This window comes from Choristoneura fumiferana, chromosome 13 (genome assembly GCF_025370935.1).
Source record: "Choristoneura fumiferana chromosome 13, NRCan_CFum_1, whole genome shotgun sequence".
Taxonomy (NCBI): Eukaryota; Metazoa; Arthropoda; class Insecta; order Lepidoptera; family Tortricidae; genus Choristoneura; species Choristoneura fumiferana.
Window position 1 is genome coordinate 20,524,127 of NC_133484.1, and position 19,189 is coordinate 20,543,315.

Consider the following 19,189-nt stretch of genomic DNA (forward strand, 5'->3'; position numbering starts at 1 on the left):
AGGTAGATGCTCGTAATCCTATTGTCAATGAGACACAATTAGAGTATGCAACTTTTATAATTAAAATCAAAAAAAACTATCCAGTGTACGTTTAAAGTTTTGACGGCTAGCACAACTATCCCCTGTTTGTTGACTTTAGATAGATAGATAGAAACTTTAATCCTCATAACAAAATAACATGGCTCTATACACGTTTTTGATAAAAACGAAGGAATAAACGTTAAGAAGTTAACACGTTAACAATCATACAGAGAACAAAAAGATACAAAACAGATATAGAGAAACCACTTTGTCGTGACGTGAGCGAGTGAATGGCTGGACCAAGGGTTTACTTTACAAACTGTGCGTCGCACTGTCGACGCAAATGGGAACAGCGGGAAGTTGAGCCAGCCGTGCTGCCGTCAAGATACAGAATGCTGATCCAGTGTTTAACAAAGTGACGAGGTGTTAGTGTTGAAGTACAAATAGCATCCACAACGAAGATATTACACCCGGTATAATGTGCGCTTAAATACGTCTTGAGTAAATTCTGCCCTGGAGTCTACGATTGCTTTATTGATATTATGTAATAAGTATAAAGGTAAACCAAAAATATATGACTTATTGTCAAGAGGGCGTTATTGTTCTTATTTATATGGCAATAGTTCAGTATAGTCGGAACAATGGCGTCTTGACTTGTCTACAACGTTTACCTGTTAGCTCTGATGTAAATTTGGAAAGGTTTTGTATAGATAGTTACATGGCGAGTAGTCATATTTTTCTGGTCAGGCTTTACAGTACACAAAATATCAGAGCGTGCGTTATTAAGGCCGTACATTCTGGCAATGCTTCGAATGTTCCGAGACGTATATTAACCGTACCCTACTTGTAAGTGCTAGTACAGACTGACTGTTTTCCAACTGCAACGTAACTTCCAACTGCCCGTTGCATTGCAGTTCCGTTTCCGTTGCAGTCCGCCGCACAACTGCACACTGCGATTGAAATGTATGGACGTCTGTAGTTGCGGTTACGTTGCAGTTGGAATACGGTCCGTCTGAACTGGCCCTAAGCAGTCGCTGTTCTAAAGTGGTTGGCACAGCTAGACTTGCTTCGTCTCACCACTTCGTTAGACACTCAATCACTGTAAATCAAGGCATCAAGCTGTAGTCGTCGCCAGCTGGCAGCCGGCGTGGTCGGGCTGGTCGCAGACGTGCGTGTCGGGGCTGAAGTGCAGGCCGGCGGGGCACTGGCGGCAGACGGGCGCGCCGGCGCCGTCGCAGTAGTAGAACAGCCGGCAGTCGTCGGGGTGCGCGAGAAGCGCGTCGCCCTCCTCCGCGCCCTCCGCCGCGCCCTCCTCCGCGCTGCGCCAACGCACGACACCGCCGTCACCGACGCCGATTTGCAAAGCGCAGGGATGTCACTGCGGACCCGGGATCAGGGGGTTATTATCTCCGCCTGACGACCTACTAGTCATAAATAATCGTCTGCAATATATATTTTACAGGTGGTAGGACCTTGTGCAAGGTCCGCCCGGATTGCTACCCCTGCTCCTCGCTAATCCTGCCGCGAAGCAGCATGCTTATGCTATATATATATATATATATTATATAAATGCGTTATTCGATTAAATTTGTTTATTTTAATTTGCTTGAAGATCATAAGAAAGTCCGTGGCCTGAAATTAATTAATTGTACCATTTAAGACGGGAAATCAAAAAGGTCAACGTTATTTAGATTTTCATGATCAAATAGAATATAATGTCAATTACGGTATTTCGTCGAAATTATTTATTTGTTTCCTTACTCTTCGTAATGACAGCCAAGCCAGCCATTTTGATATTTCATAGTCCGCCGTAATGAGGGCTATCGCGTATGAATTCGCCACTAGAGGCGCTAGTGTAGCGTGAGGTCTCCGAAATGTCAAATCTCATAGTTTTTGGGTGAGCTACGCGGGTTTATTTATAATTAGAATAATTTTGTGAATATTTTGCAATATCTTAAATTAATTATGGCAAATATGCGTTCCGGGGCAATGAATGTCTGTGTTTTGAGACAGTTTTGTCTTTCGGAACCCTTTGTCCTCCCTTTTTTCCGAACAAAACGGGGATTATATGCAACACTGTGGCATGCTCGATATTTTTATGGTACGGTTTTAAGGTGTATTAAATATGATTTTAATCTAAACTTTGTTTTCCAGCCCGTAATAACAGACTTTGAAAGCCATACTTAAACAACTCACGCAACAGTGCGCCATCTAGTGAGACAAAAAACGATAGCCCTCATTGTAACCGCTAGTTGGCGCTGTCATCGCGCACCCGCGACGTTTATGTTTAACTAAAGTCAGATCTAACGCCATCTATACGCAAACTAGAAAGATGCCGCACAAGTAAGCTGGCTTCGTTGGTCACCGACATCAGAACTCTCTGGCGGAAGCACAGAATAAGTAATAGTACAAGGCGGAAGTGAGAGAAGTCTACCAAGAGCGCATCTATAAGTCTAAACGGCGGATACGTTTAGTGTACGGCCCTGTATTTGCCACCCTACATATATTAAATTACTGTATCTCAAACCCTTATGGTAATTTACTCAAGGGTCCTACATTTCAGTCATACCAGGTAGACAATTACAGAGGCCTTGTTGTCTAATTCACTATTGTTTTCACCACTTTGTCACACTGTCTTAGGCTCACCCTATAATTCGCCCGCACGCAATACTACTGCCTTTGACTTCGGTTACATAATTCTGGCGTCAATTCACTCAATCATTCTGGTTTTTAACCCCCACCACCCCCGACGCAAAAAGACGGGTGTTTTATCCTCCTAACGCCCAAGCACAGAATATATAATAGGTAGATGTTTATGGGCGGTGGTGATCCCATCAGGAGAACTTGCTCGTTGCCATATGTTATAATATATATAATACTTTATGTCATTTATGATAAAGTTCGAAGTTCAAATTACAATAATTCCTTTATAAAGGACTGGGCGTTAGGAGGATAAGTTTGACCGCTGTGTGTCCGTCTGTGGCACACTAGCTCATAAACGGGTGAACCGGTTTGAATGAGTTTTAATTTGAAAGCAGGGTTTCTAGCTATGGTTCTTTAGACAAGTTTTATCACAATCGGTTCAGCCGTTTTTGAGATGTTGAACTTCGGAGTGACAATGTCGGGGGTTTTCTTGGGGTTTTCCAACTTTTCGTTGGTTACGTTATCTGTCACCACTCACCATAGGTCAACCCACATCCTAATTCTGGTCATGCTCATGCATGAATATTTAGCAATGTTTACGATTACATTACCTTTCAACACTCAAAATCGACAAAATATCAAAAAATTGTTCGACCACTTCAGTTTAATAGAAATTAAGGAGTGTTCAAATCTCTCCGTAGTTTACTGAAATTAAAGTTCAAGTGAATTTAAACGGCTGCCAAAGATATATTACGCGATTAAGAAGCGTGTTGTGAATGTTTGTTTCACAAAGGAGCAAAATGGTGTATTTACGGCGAGGGCGTACATTAGATCCATAATGTAGCGAAGGATTTTACTTTAGAACCCCTCGCTACGCTCAGGATTCCATTGTAGAATCCTTCGCTACATTCTGGATTTAACGTACGCCCATCATCATCATCATCCCAGCCTATATACGTCCCACTGCTGGGCACAGGCCTCCTCTCAGAACAAGAGGGCTTGGGCCATAGTTCCCCACGCAGGCCCAGTGCGGATTGGGAACTTCGCACGCACCATTGAATTGCTTCGCAGGTTTGTGCAGGTTTCCTCACGATGTTCACGACGTACACCCAAGATGAAAATAATTTTGCTCCAGAGTGGCACATACAACTTTTCACACTAATCATTAAGAAACTTAAAGAAAAAATTCTATATACTTACTTAAATATAATAAAAGAGCAACCAGCATAGAAAATGGCGTGGTTTTACAATTATCAAATTCCAAAAATTGCATGTGCAATAAAACACTTAGATGCCTTGAACAGAAAAGTTGCACTTTGCTCACTCTCGTCAGGGAGGGAAGTTACTTTTCTAAACGAGAGGTGTGAAATAGTTATTTGTGTCACAAGGGAGCAAAACGGTGTATTTACGGCGAGGGCGTACATTGAATTGATGATTGATTCTACAATAGCATCCTGAGCGTAGCGAGGGATTCTAAAGTAGAATCCTGAGCGTAATGAGGGATTCAAGTGTTAGACGACCAGATGGCCTAGTGATTAGAGAACCTGACTACGAAGCTTGAGGTCCCGGGTTCGATTCCCGTGTCGTGGCAGATATTTGTATGAAAAATACGAATGTTTGTTCTCGGGTCTTGGGTGTTTAATATGTAGTTAAGTATGTATCTATCTATATAACTATATTTATCCGTTGCTTAGTACACAAGCTTTGCTAAGCTTACTTTGGGACTAGGTTAATTGGTGTGAATTGTACCGTGATATTTATTTATTTATTTATAACGCCCAAGATGAAAATAATTTTGCTATATTGTTAAAGAACAACCAGCATAGAAAATGGCGTGGTTTTACAATTATCAACTTCAAAAAATGGTATTTGCAATAAAACATACTTAACAAAATATTGAGTGAGTTTTTTTAATTTTAGTTGGTTCGAGTCCCGGGCGAGCCAATCGAGTTTAAGAAAATCCTTGAATGCAGTTTTGTTTCTTTTTAAAAATAAAGGAATGTCTCCTTTAAGTAAAATGAGACAACTTTTAGGCTTTGTTGAGTTTTGAGTTGCAGTGTACTATTACTATTACTTATTCTGTGGTTGCAGGAAGATTATAACAAATATGTCATTAGTTTTGATGTGACGTCAAAGGGTCTATTGCGTAACATTTCTCGCAATCAAATTAGTTCTCGCATAAAAGTAATTTGATTGCGATTGGTTAGAAACTATGAAATAGACCCTCTGGTTAGTTAAGGCATTGGTTATCGATAAAGGGCTAAAGTGTAATCGCAATCGCGTTTACTAGAGTACTTTTTAGGATCCTTACTCGACTAAACGCGATTACACCTTCGTACGAGTACATTAGGATTCTAAAATATTTAGGGGCTGTTTCACCATCCATTGATTAGCGTTAACCGACGGTTAAATGTGATGCCGTCTCCGTCTATTCGAACAAAACTAATAGAGACTGCATCACACCTATCCGCCAGTTAACACTAATCAATGGATGGTGAAACAGCCCCTAAATGTCAACCGTAATAAGCGCCTTAGTGCGTCCCTCGCCCTCGCAAAGTAATACATAAAATGGTACTTACTTTTCCGCTGCATAGCTTGCCACTCCCAGGAGCACCAACAACACGGCAAGTTTGCAGGACATGGCGTCAAACTTTGATTACGATAAATCGTAGAATGAATAGCTTGGAATCAGCAAGTTCCATTTTATACAAAGTTGTTAGCGATGTATTTGAAGTGTATCTTCAAAACTACAAATTAACATGGAAAAGGTTTTTAGATTCTATCAGACCGAGAAATCGATTGAAGTGTCACTCACTTCAAAGATTGCGACTAGGACCTTCCTGCGATAAGGCCGTGAAGTGTGCAGTTGTCTTCACAGCTTAGCTACTCTGTCTCCTCATTCATTCAAAATACTATCAGTAAATAAAAAAAACTAAGGTTTGTTGAAATAGCAGATAGCGCTAAACGAGAGTAGCCAATTACTACGCACTGGACTAGTCCCCTGGGTTGGTATTACTTCACAAAGACGAACACTAAAAGTCGGTTGTTTATTTACACATTCGTTTTATTTCGACATACACAATCGTATATCTCCAGAAGTTTGTTCATGTCCGATACTTAGTCTAAAGAACTTCATTTCATTCCTAATCAATGGAAGAAACATCTAAGTTTGTATAAAATACACGATTCTGATTCCTTGTAAGATTACCAAAATTAAACATACAAAAGTACAACATTTCTGCAATGAGATCCCATTCAATCAGCAGTCAGCAGGGGGCGGGTCGCCCCCCCACACGCACTCACACTCTCGCGAGCGGCGGCGGCCGGCTCGCGGGCCCGGGCTATTTATATTAAGCTCTGTTGCTTTGGACTTCAATAAAAGGAAAACAATTTGATCAAAATTGAATCTAATCAGCAATAATACTCAAGTGAATCTATAATCCATTCTATATTATAATAAGTATGCAACGGCCGACCGGGCGCGGCACTAGTTACATATAAGACAATATTTTTATCCTTAAAAAATCTTCTTAAAAAGATTATTTTCTTATAATAATAATGTGGAATGGAATGACGTGCCCCCGGCGCGGCGAAGCGAGAAGGCGCGGGGGGCACTCATGACCGGGCACTTAACCTGCAACAACCAACACACCCACATCACTCTCCGCCCCGACGCGCGCACGCACACGGCTCTGCTGGCACCGGCGCCCGAGACTCGTGCTCGAGACCTCGGGCACGCGCTAATTTATATGAAATTTATTCGCCAAAGTGGCAGAATTACTAGAGGAATGAGCAGAAAAGAATGCAGCAGATTGCAGAGTAGAACAGAGGCTCACCTTACTATTGGACTGAGAGATGACTATTGGCAGGTACGCGGGGTCGGGTCGCGGTTCAGTAGGGCTGGTGCCTCTGGTTGGCGCGGCCGCCTCCGCCGCGCTGCTTGCCGCCCTGGTAGCCGGCTGTAACACCACCATCTGCACTTGACATAACCACACCACTCCGTTCGTGCTCGGCGCACTGACTCGGCGCGGGCACGGCCGTCAACGCGCCCAGACCACGACAGGCGTCTGAGCGCGGTAAATCTCAAAAGCTCGCGCACATGTCGTTAGCACCACTGTTGGCGCACTGTTACGATGACTTTCATTACCGCATCTGTTCGAGCTCTTAATTTTGTTCACTACGTCTACTTTTAATAAATTACCTAAATTGAACAACGTGCAATCTGACTAAAATAACTAAGTGTTACTAATTATAGTTCAAGACACAATGACAAGCTTGTGCATTCATCACTAGCCGGGTTTAGTGGATATGAGAGGCCATGCAAAAGCAAACTACCTAACAGTCATGAATGCACTTCATACTAAACTAAGGGTTAGAGACTGCAGTTAACTCTCGGAAGAAACGAATCCATATTACATTAAGTTTTATGGAAGCATGACGAACAAAAACCAACTACAAACACAAACAAACGAAACGTTTTGCTCATAATTATGGTTGTCTTAGAATTAGAGAAGAATAGAGGACCGGTCACTGAATCGTGAACCCGGGGAGCGTAAGGTCTGATCGGACGAAACAAAACGTTTGGTGCAGATGAGAGTAACTAATATCCAAGTGGGTGCGGGTGAGGACGGCAATATGTACCTTTCCCGCGGGGAGCCGTGCGCGCGCCGTAGCCGCCCTCGTACCCTCCGTACCCGCCGTAGTCTGCCCAACAACGCCAACGCCATTAGTGCCGCGCAACCCGACCCTACTCATACCTATTGCTAAATGCTACACTGTACCTAACTGCTTACTGGCCACTCCACGCTCTTATACTGCACAAGTACAGACACCTTTCATTCTGACTAAATTATATTCTAAAAACTACAAAAATATGTAGGTATTGTACAAATTTTATTGTATTCTTAATAAATGATTAAATATAGTTTCTATGAATTATAATTATAAGTGTGAATACTATAGATAACCCCATCCATTACCCGAGGTGCGGTTAGTAAAAGTATGGAGTTAGATCGGAGAGCGAGCGGTGTGTCCGTCGGTGCGCGGGGGCGCGGGGCGGCCGCGCGGGTAGCGGGAAGTGGACTGGGGTGATATATGGAAACACATTGAGAATTTTCGTAACAGTGCTTTATTTAAAAGCTTCATCATATCTTTATCACTTTCACAATGTCTCTCCATATATTACCCCAATTCCCAGATGTAGCATGTGGCGAGAGTGTTAATAGGTAAAACGAAATACCAAAAGAAATAAAAACTCGAGCGACATTGCTACATATGTCAAAAGTGGTATTACAAATAAAACTTATAAAACATAAGGCAGGTAACATATGTACAGATATACACCCAGTGAAACTGAAACACGATGACATAGTGAGCTCCACGGGCCTCGCTACAGCTACCAGCCTCACACAACTACACGCGGACAGTATACACGGAGACAAGTGTGCCAACAGTGATGCCTGATGCTAACATTATCCTCCAACTAAACAGATATGCAAAATTATAATGGCTCGCAAACAAGTTATATGAAATGATGAATTCCTAATTACTCAAAAGATTAGATCAACCCATGGTTATATTCAGATATATATACTGTCACCCCGACAACATTCACTACACATTATCTCGATAGAATATTAAAGTAAATAGTTATAATAGAAAAATAAATATTTTCTACACACTAACATATATAGCTAAAGTTCAAGTGATGTCGATCGCTTTGAATCAAATGTAAGATTTACATTATAAAAGGTAAATAGGCATCTCAAGGACGGAGGGTCGCCCCGCGTGCAACGTTAACCTAGCGCGGGCGGCGGCAGAGCGCGGGCGCCGCCGCCGCCGCCGGCCTTATTCTACATTTACACCCTAAGGATCAGGTAACATCAGTCGAGGTAATGTGTCGGTGAGCAGGCTAGCGGTGGGTCGCTAATAGTCTAGTTCTGCTTGCCGCGTTTACCGTAATTGGGGTATCCGGAGTAATCGTAACCGCCGTATCCGCCGTAGCCCCCGTAGCCGTCGTAACCGTAGCCCCCGTAGCCGTCGTAACCGCCGCCATAGCCGCCCTGGCCGTAGCCGTAGCCGCCGTAGCCCTGGCTGCCCCACGCGCCCTGCCCGCCGTAGCCACCGCGCCCGCCCCGCCCTCCACGTCCGCCGCGCGAGCCCCGTCCGCCGCGCCCGGTCATGCCTCCAGGGCCGTCCGGTTTTGGCGTCGCCCTCTTCACGTCCACCTACACCAACAACAATTATTAAAACTCAACAATATGTTCACTGAAAATTGTCATTAAGGTGTCAAAGTTCTATATATTTATTTACATGCTAGAAAAAAGAAAGACATTAACGCACCTCCTTTCCGGCAATGGTCTGTTTCGGAGTCTTCAAAAGTTCATTGACAACCTGTTCCGACTCGAATGTTATGAAGCAGAATCCTTTCCTCTGGTTCTTCGTCTTATCAAATGGCATCTCAACTTCAATGATCTGAAAATTTTATTAAATTGTTAAAACACCACTTCAATAAACAACTCCATACTTGTTGGATAACATTTTATCAGTGGCCCGGTTTTATCTTCATTACTTATCAAGAAATTTTGAAATCTCACCAATTCCGGAGTTTTCATCACATAACCCAAGTAAAAAATTATGAATTTAACAATGAAAGAACTTACTGTTCCAAAATTGCCGAAGAAGCTTTTAATTTCATCATCAGAAATTTCACTGCTGAGGCCTCCAACAAATATTTTCCCATGGCGAGCTTTCGCCTTTTTGGGGTCCACTTTTTTGTTGTTTATTGTGTGGTCGCCAGCGGCCATGACCTTATCGATGGAATCAGGTGCCTTGAATACGATGAAGGCAAAGCCTCGCGATCGGCCGGTATTAGGATCAGTCTTGACATTAATACTCTCGATCTCACCATACGCGCTGAAGTGATCACGTAATTCCTCTGAAAATAAAAAACAAAATTAATTCTTGTTCTAAATTAAAAAAAATATAACATAACTTTCACTAACTCAGGAGTGTGGGTAAAAGCTTTCTTCAAAAATATCAGAAGCAGAACTGAATAAAATCATCATTTGAATGAAATGGGTAGGTAACAATTCAAAGAAAAATAATAATTATGATGCTTACTGTCTGTGGTTTCCCAGCTTAGACCTCCGACAAACAGTTTTCTGTGGGCATCAGAAGTAAAGCATTAGAAAACTAAAATACAACGAAAATGGTTGTCTCGATTCAGAAACTGACTTAAACATTACAATTTAGCATTAACACTATGCAGTACTTGTTTACAGTACTTTACAGCTACTATTTTTGTTCAAAAAACAAACTCCAAGCACTGCAGCAAAACAAATTGAGAACCTGTAAGTTAATAAAATAGGCAATCTGGAAATTTTACATTATAGAATATGACAACAAAAAAATGAAACAAGAATGTTACAGTGATATCGCAAGATTTGAAATTGGCAAGAAAGAACGAGGCCCAAAATTAAGTGGCCAGATCAATCTAGTCAGTTTGGTCGTGTTATACTTTAGTGTGAGCCCAGCAGCATTAACTATACCATCGAGTCCTTGGCGGCGGCTGCGGCGGCGACGCAGGCTCACACCTGCAGAGAGACAGAGCGTTAGTCGCGCCCCAAACTGACCGCGGGCGCCGCCGGGCCGGCCCGCCCGCCGACGCCCGACCTAACACCGATTTAAAATCTTGCAAGTACACGACCGCTTCGCGAAAACTTAACTGCTCGCCTCGAGTTACTCGAACCAACCGCAAATGCAATGCGGTACATCGACATCGCCTCATGGCTGATGGACGAATCGATAACAATGAACCCGGCGTCGGGCGCAAGCGACGCGCAAATACGACGCCATTTTACTCACGCGCCTTCAACGAGATATGAACTTACTGTTAAAAGTAGCCTGAAACTTAATTCCGATGAAAACTATAACATCTAGGATTAAATTTACATCGCGAAGAACGCACTGTGAAGATAAAAACGTAAAATTTTGAAAAAGTACAGAGGATTACAATGGATTCGGATGAAGCCGGGAACCGCCGCCATTGCGGCGGGCAAAGATCGTTAACTGAAAGGAATATTACAAAGCGAATTTATAGTGTAATTAAACCGCTGCTACGCAAAATTTTTGAGTTCATCATGTTTGAGTTAACACTAGAATACAAGTAGCCGGTGTAAAAGAAAAATCAATATACCTGTCGTCATCGCGTCCTGGGGCTTCGCTACCGTTATCCTGTTGAGTATCACCACCACCATTCTCTGCATTTCCATTCAATTGATTATCCGTCACATCTTGTGCAAAATTATCGTTATTAGCCATAGTTACAGTTAATTCCCTTCTCTAAATTAATAATAAACTAAAAACTAAGGCCCGTACACGACCTTCAATACCGAATGCCAAACGCAGAAGGAAGGGAAATGCGTGCGTGATGAGTCGGCGCGAAACGGTCTGGTATGTTGGTAGCAGCACTAGCAGCAAAGAGACGCGCTTTTTTTTGCAAGCGTTCATCCCCACTACTTTAACAACCAATCAGAAGGCAGAATAAATAACTGTTGTTGGCAGGTCAATGGCATCTTATGTGTCATCGACCAAGATAGCATTAGCATCTGACACAAGAGCAAGCAAGATAGAGCTAGTCTCAAGCGAATCAATAAATGCTACCAACATGGCAACGTGCGTTACCGCCTTTTTACGGAAATTCAGTTCGGAAATAGCTTGATTATTTAAATTTCTGAACTTGAAAGAATTCAATCGCTTTGGAACGACATGAAAAAAAAAGCGACGTTTAATAGACATAGAGTAATAATTGAGTAATTGAACAATTTATTTATTTAAACAATGAATTTTTACATATCATAAAAAAAAAAAAAAAAATAATAGACGTACTCTCGAACATCTCGGAATATCAGCAGGGCTACTACGAAACTCGTAAATCGAAGTTCGTATCGGTTTGTCCCTCTCACTCTCGCATTAAATAATATAAGTGTCAGCGGGACGGTACGATACGAACTTTTATTTTCGTAGTAGCCCAGCTGAGTATAGACATAGGATAGGCTTCTATTCTAACGTCCACTTGCAGGCTTTTTAATCTAGGTTTAAGTGGTCTCAAGTCCTGTCAGATCCATACAAGAACTGTCAGTTTAAGCCTTAAATCGAGATTTAAAAAAGTCTACAAGTCCTAAATGTATGGATCAGAGCGATTTTACATTATCCGATCCGATATCGGTGTCGGACGACGATAGACGACATCCGATAGCCAATACCGGTCATCGTTCATCCACCATTACCTCTCATATTTCGTTTTCTAAATTTTTTTTACCGTACAACGGCAAAAACTACTAGACACTGGCAAAATTGTCCTCCGATGGACAGAGCCATATTTTTTTAAAGAAACAACAACATAGCCAATACCATGTGCTGCTTCCACATATTTCCGACAAAATCGTTCCGATACGGCTGGCTCAAAATGGCCGCCACGCATCTGGCTCTGCGCACACAGAGGCAATTTAGATGCACGCATAGCACACATACAAACTTTATCGTCCGACAGCCCACACACGGGCATCCGATGGTGCCGTGAACATATCGCTGTCGGCAGGGCTACTACGAAACTCGAAAATCGAAGTTCGTGTCGTATTGTCTCTTTCACTCTCGTATTAAATCGACCGTGGCAATACTGGCAATTTAACAGAGTCGGATTTACAATTTGGCAGTTTTAGGGTAATTATGTCAAAGTCAATATAAAACAGTATATTTTACTTTGTTACAATATCGTTATGTTTCGTTTCTCGTTAATATCGTTGAGTTTCTTGCCGGATTCTTCTCAGCAGAGGTTTTTCCGAACCGGTGGTAGATTTTTTTTATATTCATAAGTGCTTGTTATAGCCTAAATTGAATAAAGATAATTATGACTTTGACTTTGACTGAATAATTGCAGATCCGACTCTGTTAATTGTCACGGTCGAATAATATAAGCGGCAGCGGGACGGTACGACACGAACTTCGATTTTCGAGTTTTGTAGTAGCCCAGTGGCTCTGATATTCGATATAGGGCCCGGACAAACGATGTGAAAGAGGTACTTATTTCATACATTTTACTTGCCTTGCCCCGATCCGATATCGTATCATCGTCCATACCGATATCGGATCAGATAATTTGAAAACGCTCTCCGGGCAAATTATAATAAAAAAGTATGGTAATTATAATGGCTTCAGATCAGAAGAGAATTTTAAAGGCAAAATATTAAAGTTGTATGACTGCACAGCCAAGCATAAAAAATCGATTGTATAGTACCTATACCTATCCACAGAACAATAAAAATGAGAAGAACTCTTTTTGATTGTTCTGTGAGTATATCATAGTTTTAAGTAAGTACTTACTCTCGGAATATCATGCTATCGAACATTCCATCCAGTCGGTAAGAGCGTTTTTACATTATCCGATCCGATATCGGTATCGGACGACGATGGACGATACCCGATAGCCGACACCATGTACTGTTTTCACATATTTCCGACAAAATCGTCCCGATGCGGCCGGCTCAAAATGGCCGCCACGCATCGCGCATAGCACACATTCAAACTGTTTTCACATATTTCCGACAAAATCGTTCTGATATGGCCGCCTCAAAATAGCCGCCATCCATCGGGCTTTGCGCGTGCACACAGAGACAATTTAGATCATAATTTAGATACACGCATAGCACACATACACATTATCGTCCGACAGCCCACGGGCGTCCCCGATGGTGCCGCCAACATATCGGCACAATATACGTTGTGTGTATTGTGATATCGGTGTCGACCGACTCCGATATTCGATATCGGGCTGGACAATGTAAAACAGGTACATATTTCATACATTTTACTTTCCCCGATATCGTATCGTCGTCCGATATCGATATCGGATCGGATAATGTGAAATCGCTGTAACATAACAACAAAAATAATGGGGTACGAGTAGGGAGGACACTTGGAGGACATATCGAATAAATCATTAAATGGCCACATGGTTTTGGATATCGCATATATTTATCTTAATCTATGGGACATCGTGGTACTTATTTCTTTCTAAATTATAATTATTTGAAAGATTTATATTAATAAGAATGAGATCAATTTTGTCTTAAAAATCTAATAAATTATTATTATATTGAAGATATTTTTATTGCTATATTACAATTTTTATTTTCATTCAACAACTTCTTTCGATTCATTCTCTATCACCCTTCATGCAAAATAAAAATTCCCTAAGTATTTATAATAATCGCTCGAAAAAACGGGAGTCAATAAAGGAGTCGGAGATTGAGTCGGAGTCAATAAGCGAATTCGGTACCGATACCGGAGCTGGATTTAGTGAGTCAGATCCCTTGCTTGACCCTTGTCGGAGTCGAAATTACCGAAATTACCCATGTCTACTGAGCACTGAGCACACGGACTTCATATAAACGTTCATATTATTATGATGTTTGTTCATATTAAGTATGTCTGAACAGTCTGACCCTTTGTGGCTGAGCAAACCTAACAAACTACAAAAGTAAAAGTATGAAGAAAACACTTTCAAGTACGTTAGTTTTAAAGAGGAAGGAGGGAGACGTTAGTTTGTTTTCATCAACTTGAATTAAAAACATGTTCGTTCATTTATTCTATTTACTTGCATGGCATATGATACGAACCTTTTTCCCCGTTTGTCCCCGTTTGTAATACAGTAAATTCAAAATTCTGCTTGCTTACTTTTTTTGCACCAGCAACATCGGTTAAATTGACACCGAACGGTGAGGTAGGCTCTTTTTCTGTTTTCAGTCCTTATTTATCGTGAAAATTGCTCGAATTTCGTGATATATCGTTGCAGATCACAACAATTTAATGCCTAAATTTTACTGAGGTAAGTTTTTCAACATACAAGGTCCTCCGATGTTGCATTCGAAAGGATTATTTTGGCTGTCGGCAGATGTATGAAGGTTAATCTTTCGTAGTATTTGAGCGATTTATCAGCGTATGCTTCGGGGATTACCTATGAAAAGCTTTTTCGCGTACATTTTTATGCTCAACATTTGTTATGAGCTGTAATTGCACATAAAATAGTGCATTCGATGATCCCTGGTCCCAGCCTTCGCGGTAGCCATGCGTGCTTGACAAAACATGGGGCAGCACCGCAGCAGTCAACAGCAGGTCAGGCCCTCGCCCGCGACCAGCTCGCCCGTACTTGCGAGCCGCTCCGTTTCTACTCGTTTATTTTGTATCCCTGACATCTTCAACCTTTTTGTCTGCATAACAGATGTCATTGTGCTGTTATTGATAATTCGTGCAAGATGAGATATCGCATTTACACTGATTATCTTTCAGATCTTAGTGGTACTTATTATCATATTTATAATACTAAGATACAGACATAACATTACTTCTTAATGCTCCTGTAGCATATCTGGCATGTTTATTGACTTATCATGTATTATTTTCATATACCTAATTATAGAAAACTTATTGAAGAAAATATTTGCTTCAGTTATTGTTTGCTCTGTTCTGTACACTATGACAGTAAAAATTATGCTGTATGCTGCTTTGTGATGGCCCAGGCCAGGGTTGCATGTGGAGGTTTTCTGCAAGTACTCTTTCACACTTGGCTACAGCAACTCCCTTATTTAGGAAATATTAATTTAGTGTCATTTATATTTGCCACTTATTTTTTTCTTTTAACCTAAAGATTGTTGTGTTTTGGCATGGAGAGTAAGACAGCTGGTGAAATTACTGGCACTTGAGGTATCCCATCTTAGGCCTCTAGGCTGGCAACGCATCTGCAATCCCCCTGGTGTTGCAGGTGTCTATGGGCGGTGGTGATCTCTTACCATCAAGAGACCCACTTACTGGTTTGCCATCCAGTCAAATAAAAAATAAAAAAAAGATTTTTGTTTGATGGTTGTTAAATTAAACTAATAGTGTCTTTGGTCTCCTTGACATTTTCAGTGAAAACATCAACAACCCATCAACTGACTGGAAAATAAAACTGAGCAGTGATTTTTACTTATACTATTACATCTCTAATTAAGGAAAATTACTAACAAATTAGGTAAAACAACTTACCACTGGATCATTTAGATGTTTCCTCTAACAATTACTTGTTTGATTAGGTAGTTTAGGTAGTAAACATCAACATCAAATACCAATTTAACTAGTCAGAACCAGTTCTTATGTATGCAGAAATTACAGCCTTGTTTGACCAAAATAATACAAAAAATCTTTAAGTTGCAAATAGATAGATTGTATTCAAATTTTTCACTGGCCGTGCCCAAGCTTAAGAAAGGTTTATTAATTATCATGCTTTGAGTGTGTACATCATGGTTCTCTATTGTTTGCCCGAATTTCATATGCCCAAATGTATTGTTTTCTAGAATTTTCATTTGTCATAAAGTAATTTATCTCTGAAATAGTAATTTCTTCAGAGTTGATATTAAACTAACCTAACCTACTGCATTCTATATGATGACATTTTAACAAATCCTGAAAACAGCACGGTTCTATATATTTTATGTTTTTGTGGCAGACATTGGTATGGCAAGTGAAATTGGGGCAAATAAAGGTAAACGGTACATCATATGACTATTGAGCAACTGCACTATAATACTGGACACTACAGTCAAAGGACATTTTGTAAAAGCTATAAAATATTTAGTAGTGCTGGTTCCTTTTTAGGGTTCCGGACCCAAAATGGCAAAAACGGAACCCTTATAGTTTTGCCATGACTGTCTGTCTGTGTCTGTCCGTCCGTCCGCGGCTTTGCTCAGGGACCATCAATGCTAGAAAGCTGTAATTTTGCATGGATACATATGTAAACTATGCTGACAAAATGGTACAATAAAAAATGTCTCTTATAGACTTAAAAAGTGGGAGTGATTTTTTTTTCTAATCCAACCCTATAGTGTGGAGTGTCCTTGGATAGGACTTTTAAAACCATTAGGGGGTTGCTTAGACGATTTTTCGATTCATTGATTTTTTTGCGAAATGTTTAACTTTAAAGTGCAAATTTTCATTAAAATCAAGTGTCCTCCCCCCTCTAAAATCTAAACTGGTGGGTGGAAAAATTTGAAAAAATTCAGGATGGTATGTTAGTAAGTATATCAAATTTTCAAGGAAAACTATAACGGCAAAGTTTGCTTGAGAATTATTAGTAGTTTTACTCTTAAATAGCAGCCTAAGGTATAAAATATACCTAAACTTGGAAGATTCCGTATTAAATACGAAATCCTTAAAAAATATTACTTAATTTTTTCGTAATGGCTACTTAACCCTATTTTGGGCGTGTCCGACACGCTCTTGGCCGTTTTTTATATAAATTTTGATTCTTGAATTCAAGGGTGCCAACAGGACACTATTATTGAGCTCACTGTTTATCTGTCACAGGGCTCCATGTTTTGAACCATAATAATTATTATTTTTCCCAGATGTGTAGCAATAACAAATTGTAATAAAAATATGTATTTAAATAAACTAGCCTGTTACCCGCGTCTCCGTCCGTGTAGAATGCGGTTTTCACTATCCCGCTGGAACTAAAATTTTCTGGGATAAAAACTATCCTATGTCCTTCCCCTGGATTCAAACTATCTGTGTACCGAATTTCATCTAAATCGGTTCTGCGGTTTAGACGTGATGGAGTAACAAACTTTCGCATTTATTTCATTAGTGCATTAGGGGGATACTAATAATGGGAATTATACAGTACAGTGGTACAAGACCAGTGATATGTGAGTCAGATTCTTGTTTTTTTGGTATTTTCAACATTATAATAGGTTCTAGTAATTAACTCCTCATTATTATAGAAAAAGTTATCTAATGATAATTGCATTTTAAATAACATGAACTATGTTGAAAAATAACTAGTTTAGGTTGTAGTAGATCATAAAACCACAACATTAAAAATTAAGTGGAATTTGCACAATTAATTCAGTACACTCTGTGCACATTAAGACCAGTGGCCATATAGTCATTGCTGTGGTGCTCACGATTGCATTCACCATCCCTTTTTATCCTCATCTCATACTGTGTGACAGAAATAAGTGGTGAAAACAATCCTGATTCCGAGTGTTTGACAAAAGGCCTCAGGTAAAATCTAACAGCCTTGGGAAACCTTTTTAAGCAAGAGATAGTTGAAAAAATATTAAGGTACATTTTAATTTTTCTTATTAATATTGACCTGAATCACATCATAAATCTTTATAATTATAGTAGCCGCAGTTCACAGGTGACGCGATACATATACGATTTACCTAAATATGCGTCCTCTTTGATATTAGTGTTGTGACAGATTACCGAATTTTTCGTAATAGAATATTTTAAAAAAATTTGATTAATAAGTATTGTCACTTTTGATTAAAGATGTTTATGGGCGGTGGTGATCTCTTACCATCAGGAGACCCACTCGCTCGTTTGCCATCCAGTCGAATAAAAAAAAAAAAAAAAAAAAAAAAAAAAAAAAGGACATTATCATTATTTTTGTTATATAGAACTGAATAATCTTAATACGACTTGCGAAGTGTGTTTGTAGTGTATATACAAATAACAATTTGTATTATATTGTGTTAAATATGTAAGTAAATAAAATGTAACATATTACATAACTTTGAATTTGACTTCGAAAAATGTTTTTTTAGCACATGACAACTCCATGTATTCTAGAATCACGGCAAGCATCCAAAAGTCCCAAGCCTAGTTATCAAAACTGTATAATATAGGTATACTAGATTATCAGTGGCCCTCACAAAAGGAATGAAAAACCACCTGCAAAGTCTTTATATAAACACTTGGGCCCAATGTTGGTGGGTGATTCCTCTATTCTATAGACAATGTTCAATATTAACGCTAGTAGTTAAGGTGAGGTCTGGTGGTGTTCCAGGCAGCGCACAGCAGAGGGCAGTGTCGGCTCCAAGTTGAACAGCAATGGTAATGGAGGCGTCCCCGTCCCCGTCTCCGCAGAGCGTCGGCCGCGAGTTCGTGCGCCAATACTACACGCTATTAAACAAGGCGCCCACGCACCTTCACCGGTAAGATACCAGGAACCAAACTAGTTTTTTTTTTTTGTTTTAAGCACTTAATAGTTATCTAGCCTATCTAATCTATCTAACATAGAACAAATACAAGAAATGACGCTAAACAGGCACTCAGCATAATGCCACGGCCGGCTCGGCGGTGGCGCTGAGTTCAGGAGACCTTATCTAAAAAGTACCTTTTTTTTTTACTTATTTTTAATTGTATGGCAGTTGAATTCATTTAAGTTTCAGCGCCAAAAGTATACTTTGCAAATATGAATAATGCATATTACTATTAAAAAGGTTATTTAAATACAATATGCTACATCCTGACTCCTTAAAGAACAAAAACATAACCTCCTTCGGGCAGTCGGGTAAAAAACACAGGTATTTCTACTAAAAGTACCTTACTTGACTAAACAATACACGTTATAAACATTATAAAAAAACGAACGCATTCAGTCTACCGCCAATTAGCAAAGCGCAATCGACAGTGTAAAAAT

At 40.2% G+C, this 19,189-nt stretch overlaps 2 protein-coding genes and 1 non-coding gene across 7 annotated transcripts; all 3 read right to left on the reverse strand.

Moving 5' to 3' along the window:
• Window positions 1-52: 52 nt before the first annotated feature.
• On the reverse strand, window positions 53-1,396 carry LOC141434539 (peritrophin-1-like; the record flags this gene model as incomplete). Its single annotated transcript, XM_074096961.1, has 1 exon — window positions 53-1,396. A coding segment is annotated over one exon (261 nt), but the record flags the coding sequence as incomplete, so codon positions are not given.
• A 4,697-nt stretch (window positions 1,397-6,093) lies between these two features.
• On the reverse strand, window positions 6,094-11,133 carry LOC141434300 (RNA-binding protein squid-like). 5 transcript variants are annotated; one of them, XM_074096696.1, is made up of 8 exons: window positions 10,862-11,133; window positions 9,787-9,827; window positions 9,327-9,601; window positions 9,007-9,138; window positions 8,621-8,891; window positions 7,306-7,368; window positions 6,506-6,638; window positions 6,094-6,298 (listed from the first exon to the last, which is right to left on the reverse strand). In XM_074096696.1, exons 1-7 carry the CDS (start codon window positions 10,984-10,986, stop codon window positions 6,556-6,558), a joined length of 990 nt encoding a protein of 329 aa, XP_073952797.1. In that variant the 5' UTR covers window positions 10,987-11,133; the 3' UTR covers window positions 6,094-6,298; window positions 6,506-6,555. The 5 variants fall into 5 exon arrangements, with proteins under 5 accessions (XP_073952797.1, XP_073952798.1, XP_073952796.1 ...); XM_074096697.1 differs by having other exon boundaries at window positions 6,501-6,623; window positions 10,862-11,132; XM_074096695.1 differs by having other exon boundaries at window positions 6,501-6,638; window positions 10,862-11,132.
• Window positions 9,666-9,736, reverse strand: LOC141434568 (small nucleolar RNA snR61/Z1/Z11). The gene has a single exon (XR_012452068.1). It is a non-coding gene; the product is annotated as a small nucleolar RNA snR61/Z1/Z11 (small nucleolar RNA).
• Window positions 11,134-19,189: the final 8,056 nt, after the last annotated feature.